We start from the raw sequence: 6,901 nt of genomic DNA on the forward strand, positions 1-6,901 counted from the left end.
GACTCTTCTCCGACGTTTACAACACGAACCAAAATGGCGTCTCCGCCTTCTAACTATCCCTCCTCTGATTGGTTCTGTGACATTATTTGACTGTTTTCATTGGTTCCTTGCAATTTTGTTTTGACATTTTACTTCCGGGAAGTGCACGAGGTGTTGCTGCGCATGATACAGCTGTCAACAAAGTAAGTTATATTAACGTTTACAAATCCAAATATTAAAGGCAGAATTGTTGCTAACCGTTACTTTGAATAGCTGAACAAACCAACTGAAAAGCATTTAACTAGCTGCTTTCGTTGCTCTCGACGGTGTGGAGCTAATTATTTGATTTCCAGTGTGATATTTTGACGCCTTTGACTTACTTTTTTTTTTTATTCCTCTCTCGGTGGAACAGTTATAAAGGTCGTAATGGCTGACAGCGCCGACGTTACACCTGCCGTGAGCAGCCAGCCTCCTGGAAAAGAGGAGAAGGATGGAGGAGAAGGTGAAGGAGGCTCGGACAAGGATGCAGAAGGTGGTTTGACTGATGCCCAGAGGGAAGTGTTGGAGAAATGTATTCATACTCTCAGGCAGGCTCAGAATGACAGTCATATATTGGCTGCCCTTCTGTTGGTAAGTGTCTTTGTACGTGTTGATAAAGTAGGATACACAGAACACACTATTTTCACTGATCCTTAGCATTACTGCTAATAAGCTTACTGTCTGCCTGTGAAACTAATACACATGTAGTTACTGGCATCTAGAAAAATATTTGCTATGGTAGGAGAAGTTAAAGGCAGAAAAATGAATAAAAAGTTAGCTAACATTAAACTAAACTAAGCTGAAGAGCAGGTAGAGAACATTTTAAGTCCCTTGTGTTGTTCTTTAGAGGTTCTTCTCTGGTTCTTTAGCTTTGTTTAGTTTAATTTACTGGGTAAAGAATAAAAACTCTACAATAAAATACAGCAAAAAAAATGTTTTGTCCCTTTGTGCATGGAAATATTCCTGGTTTGAAAAGGTTTACTGTGTTTCTCAGTAAGCATTTAGTACAAAATGTCATCCATGGTATTAACTGGTGTCTTACAACGGCCCACAGGCCAGATTTCATAGACTAAATGATTAATCATTTAGTCTATGAAATAATTAGATTACTCACCAGTAAGTGTTGGTTGAAGCCCTGCAGAACCACATTTAAATGAGCTGCAATATTCAGCTATTAACTGAATAATAAGCACATAGTCTTTAGTCTGTGCTTCTTAATATGAATGGGCAAAATATACCTCTTAGTATAATGCGGTACAGTTAATCAGCATCACAAATATCACCTTGTGAAATTACCTTACAGTTGAATTAACACTTCACTAAATCTCTGTCTTCAGATAACTCGCTTGTGCCCTGCAAGCAAGCTAGACAAACCCACCTTGAGGCGCGTCTTCGAGGCAGTTGGCGTGAACCTTCCAGCCCGGCTTTTGGTGACTGCGGTCAGAGGGAGTGACAACTCTGGCTTACCTCCGCAAGAGCTTCTTTCACTGGGCACAGCTCTGTTGGCTGCCCTCAGCACAGACCCTGACATGGCCTCCCAACCACAGCTCCTCACTACCATCCCACTCCTGCTGGGCATTTTAGCAAATGGTCTTGAGAACCAACAGGAACAGAAAGCTCAGGAACACAACCAAGATGGAGACAAGAAGCTAGGCCCAGATTGTAAAGTCTATTCAGCAGAGAGTTCAAACATGGATAGTAATCCTAGCAATGTGGCAAAATCAACAGGAGAGAGCAAGCAAAAGTGTGATGATGGAAGCGAAGCAAGTAAAGTATTAACATCTCAAGAAACCTCTCCCTCCTCCAAGCTCGATGAGGCCGTGGCTACTGACTGCTACCAGGTCCTCACAGCTGTGTCTGCCTTACCCAGAGGTACGGACCAGCTGCTAACCAGGGGTGTCATTCCTGCTCTGTGTCACGCAGTGGAACAAAACCAGACTTTCAGCCACGAGAGGGGGCTTGCCTTGCTTGGTTGCCTCCTCTCAGGTAAAGCCAAAGACAAAGTGTGGAGTAAACACCCTGCAGAACTCCTCACTCTGCTTGTTGGGCTCTCCAAAGACTTCTGCCAAGCCACAGGCCAAACCAAGCTGGACATGTGTACCCAGTTAGCGCAGTTTCTCCCCCCAGTGGGAGTAGCAGTAGAGAGTGAGGAGCTGAAGGGAGTTGTGGGCCGCGTATGGGGGGCATTGAGACCCATTTTGCAGGCTAAGTTGACACCGAGACAGATCGGGCAGATCCTGGTCCTTGGTGCTTGTCTGCTGGATTTACATGGGTGGGAGCTGGTGGGACCGCCAAAGTTCTGCTGCTTACTGGTGAACCGGGCCTGTGTGGAGGTCAGAATGGGTTTGGAGGAACCGCCTGGTAGCGTACTGAGCCCAGAGCAGCAGCACACACTCACAGGTAGTATGCCTATTTAAAATGATATATTGATTGTAATTAAAATATCTGCGTATTTCGTAACAAGTTGCCGACTAACAAAGCTGAGGCAACCTCAACCACAACAGTTTGTAATGTTATACCTGCTTCTCACTGCTTCTGTAGCTATTTTCCTTATTAATTAAATGTCCAAAAATTATTCTAACAAGGGCTACAACCACGATAGAAATACTCATGCCAAGAGTCCAGAGTGCCGCAGTTCAATGTCCATGTGAAATGTTTTACTAGTCACCAAAAAGTATTTGAAATTCTCCTTTCCCATATTTTGCATATTATGTTGACTGTTAAATATATATCTCTACAAAATGTATTTCCCTACACAGTTGTCCAAATGTTATTTCGAAGCTTTGTCCACAATGCCAGGAGTATAATTCTGGTGGGGGTTTTTTGTCAAAAGTGTTCAGATTTAGGGATTCTGACTCTAAACAAATATCTCAATCTGGTTTAAAAACTCACCATGTGTAATTTGTGTGTATCTGTAGAATTTAAACTCCTCAGATTATTTAAGGTAACAAAATTCCCTGAAACAATATTGAGGACATGACCTTGCTGTTAAACCACATGGCTACAATTTTATTAAAGATGATTAACCCTTCTTATAACGTCATATTCCCAGGCTGTTATCGAATCATGGAGGCCGCCATAGAGCAGGCCTGCTGTCAGGGAGTGTCGCAGACCGCTGTGCCACCTCAGAGCTCCATCCCGTCACTCAGTCTACAGCAGAGCAGGCAGGTCCTCGCGGTGTTGGAAGAGGCCTTCTCTGCTATAATGTACTACCTGCAGCAGGTGAGAAGAAGACGTTTAAGCATCTTTTGGTGCCACTCTGTTTTTGTCCTGTCATAGCCTTTTTTTCTATCTAACAAGGCACTTATTGCTGTTCTGGAAATTTAATGACTCACTGTGCGCCAAATGAATCTTCCTTGTGCTGTGTCAAAAATGTACATCTCCTAGGAAGTAAAGTATTGGATAAACTGCTTAGTAAATGCCTGGTAACTAGCCAGCAATAAAATTGGGAGTTCATTTTGAAATATTAAGATCACAAATAGAGCTAGAATGATTTGTAGAATAATTAACCTGTCAATTACCAGAAAAGAATCTGTTACATTTTAAATAGTGGATTATTTAAGTTATTTGTGAATAAAGATGCCACTGTTTTCTGGTGTTTTATAGACCAGACAGTTAATCCAAATAGAAGTTGTAGATTTAATGATAATGAAAATAGCTGTGAGCTGCAGCTCTGCTGGCAAACAAGCATGATGAGATTCAGATTCTTTTTTTCAGCCCTACCAAATGTTATATAATATTGTGTTTATTATTGTTCAGAGTGTAACAATAGGAAGGCCATCCAAAGATTTTTTTTGGCTTGTTTTTTCTTGGCAAGACAATAGCAAGCAAAGACGCGCTGCCACGGGAAAGAAAAGTATGAGGAGTCAAATATTTTGGCAGACTAAGAATGCTTTTCGAAGACTAGCAGGACTAAAATGTTTCATGAAAATGGTATATGTTAAAATACGTTTGTGTCATGGCAGTCAAGGAGAGAGGAAAGCAGAACATTTTATATATAAATCTTTATTTGTATGGAAATTAGCAAATGCACTGTTTTAAATGATTCTTCCCCGTTTCTTCCTGTTCTTGTAGGTGGAGCCAAGTCGCTACAGTGACCCATTTGTTTTTGCCACTTTCCGCTCTCTGTGCTCGTGGCTGGCTGAGGAGACATCCTGTCTGAAGGAGGAAGTGACCACACTGTTGCCGTTTTTGATTGGCTACTCCCGGAGCCACCTGAAGGGTGACAGCCCAGAGCAGGGCCTCTCTGACTGGATGACCGAGATGTCCGTCAGAGAGGGGAAGGAGGCGTGGACGGGCAAAGAAGCTCTGAGGTAAAGATGACAATATATATCCGAGGGAATCGGTCAGTACTTTTACTTCCTCCCTTACGTCCTCATCCTTCTCTTCAGGTATCTTCTCCCAGCCCTGTGCCACCTGTCAGCAGAGGAAGGTCCCAGGAAGGTGCTGCTCACTCTCGACACCCCGGCCCTACTGGTGGAGTATTTGTCGCAGTGCTGGGCTTCCATCAAGGGGAAAAGTGGGGTGGCTTCCACCAGGGATCCCAGCATGGAGACAGCCTGCTCAGCTCTTCTCAACTTCACTGTCACAGAGCCAGAGAGAGTCAGGTAGCTGGTTTACAAGTGAAACACTCATCTGAAGGTGGCAAATTAATGATATATATCTATCTATAACTGAGATATCGCTGCTCATACTGATAGTTCATGATGGCCTAAATTTAATTTTTTTTCTGTGTTGTACACTAGGAAGGACCCATGCTTCAGAGTGCTGGAGGCCCTTCTGAATGCAGCACTTCCAGTTCTGGTGCATAAACCCCACCTGCTGGTGCTAACAGCAAACTACTGCACATTGGGACTGATGATTGGCAGACTCAAATCAGCTCCCTCAGGTGAAAATGCTTCTTTTGTGTTGGTTCCAGTGCTTGATAAGAAGCCTTTCTCACAGCAGACATTTTAACATGTAATAGCAGGTGTTTCCAATAACATTAACAATGGCTCTGTTCACTTCAAATGTCCCAGTAAACTCTGTGACAGTGAGTCACAACAACCTGAAACAGAAGCAGCTAAATGGCATTCAGCCTTTTATTAATTTGATTATTCACGCTTGTGTTTTTCCTACCGGGACATGTCAAAATGTCCTCTGTGAAAAAGGCGTATATATCAGGGCTTTGGAGCTGGCAAATCTAAATCTGATGTAGCCATTACTAATGTTATTAGTCATCCTTGTGTGTTTCCTTCTATAACTGCTTTGAAAAAGGCCTATGGGGATGCAGATCATGTGAGCTTTAAGTTGGGAAGAAATGCTGCTGTACACAAGATGCAGACTGGGGATGAAAACATATTAATGTTGACTTAGTCTCTCTCTTTAAACCTGCATGTTGACTGTCTGCTGTAAATTTGGCTATTTGTAGTGTCAAAATCATTATTATTATTAATTTTAGTCACATTTTTAATTAAATATATAGGCACAAAATGTCCATTATTGGCAGCTTGGGCTAAAAAATAGATGTCCCCACTAATGACACATGTTTATTTTCCAGGCTCAGTTGAAGCTAGCCAGAGGCGGTTCTTCTCTGCAGCTCTGGGGTTCCTCCATAGCGCCTTGGACTCTGGCTCCAACCCTGGTCCGGTGAAGGTGAGCCTCAGCTGGGAGGAGAGTTGGGACGAGGTGGCTGAGCTCTGGAGGTTGGGTCTGCAGGCTCTGGGAGGCTGCGTCCGCGCTCAGCCCTGGATCACCACACTGGTCAGAGAGGAAGGTTGGCTCAAACACACACTCACCATGCTGAGTCAGTGTAGCGCACTACCTGACCAGCATACACAGGAGGCGCTAGAGGAAGCTCTGTGCGCCATGGCACACCAGTGCTCAGTCTGTAAAGCGGAGATTGGGGACATGATGAGGAACGGTAAAGGAGCTTTGATGTGTATGACGAACCTGAAGAAGTCAGTGGGAGTAGAGTGACACCAAACTGCCGCTGACATACAACGGGCTCTTTTAAAGGAGTATTTTTAAATTGCATAGTTGGCAATGAAGGAATAAAGGATGGCTGTTACTGGAGCCAAACTTGAGTGTTTATTACCTGCACCAATCTGGCATGAATAATGTTTTACCTGTTGCCCCTGACTTTAATGTAAAGAAAAGATGAAAGGCCTCAGATTGTGCTGGTAGGGCTGGGTATCTGTACTCTGAACCACGTAGAATAGAAACTTCAGTCAAGCCCAGATCTAGAAAAAAGGACTATTTGTATGGTTTTGCTTGCAGCCAGTCACCGCAATGCATCCTGTGATTGGCCCACTAGTTCATTGTGCCAAGATGCAACCAAAACTATAAAAAGATGATGGCATTTTATACAACTGAATGCTTCCATTCACACTCTAATGGTACCAGTATCACTGGCTAGTAGCTAGCACTGGTATTGGTGCTAGTATTGTAATTTATAAACGACACCCAGCCCTAACTGCTGGTCTTGTGATCTTTGCAAGTGAGCTTGAATTACAAAGAAGACACTCAAAATTATGAACATATTTTTAGTTTAATGCAAATGTTCAGACGGCTGTGCTCTGACGATAGTTTCTTACATGTCTGTTGTGAAATATTGATGTCTTTAATAAAGAGCTATTTTGTTAAACAATTAAAAAACAACCAGAACACAACTTTTCATGGGTCTTCTTTTGTGTGTGTGTCTTTTCTTAAGTTTATTTGTGACTTTTATTTTTGACATCTCTTGACAGTAATTGTGTATAATATTCATTACTATGTTTTCATTTATAACAACCTAAAACTAAGTGTGTGTGTCCTCTTCTACAGAGTCCGCCATGTTGTTCTGCAATAGGCCACAATGGACAAACCAAACACTGACTCCAGACTGGGCCATTTGTGTTTTTGT

The 6,901-nt window shown here is 42.8% G+C and overlaps 1 protein-coding gene across 1 annotated transcript; it reads left to right on the plus strand.

Moving 5' to 3' along the window:
• Positions 1-85: 85 nt before the first annotated feature.
• Positions 86-6,668, plus strand: ncdn (neurochondrin). Its single transcript, XM_049601831.1, has 8 exons — positions 86-182; positions 392-609; positions 1,356-2,418; positions 3,071-3,240; positions 4,093-4,331; positions 4,410-4,625; positions 4,764-4,906; positions 5,558-6,668. Exons 2-8 carry the CDS (start codon positions 406-408, stop codon positions 5,974-5,976), a joined length of 2,454 nt encoding a protein of 817 aa, XP_049457788.1. The 5' UTR covers positions 86-182; positions 392-405; the 3' UTR covers positions 5,977-6,668.
• Positions 6,669-6,901: the final 233 nt, after the last annotated feature.

Source organism: Epinephelus fuscoguttatus, linkage group LG17 (assembly GCF_011397635.1).
Source record: "Epinephelus fuscoguttatus linkage group LG17, E.fuscoguttatus.final_Chr_v1".
NCBI lineage: Eukaryota > Metazoa > Chordata > Actinopteri > Perciformes > Serranidae > Epinephelus > Epinephelus fuscoguttatus.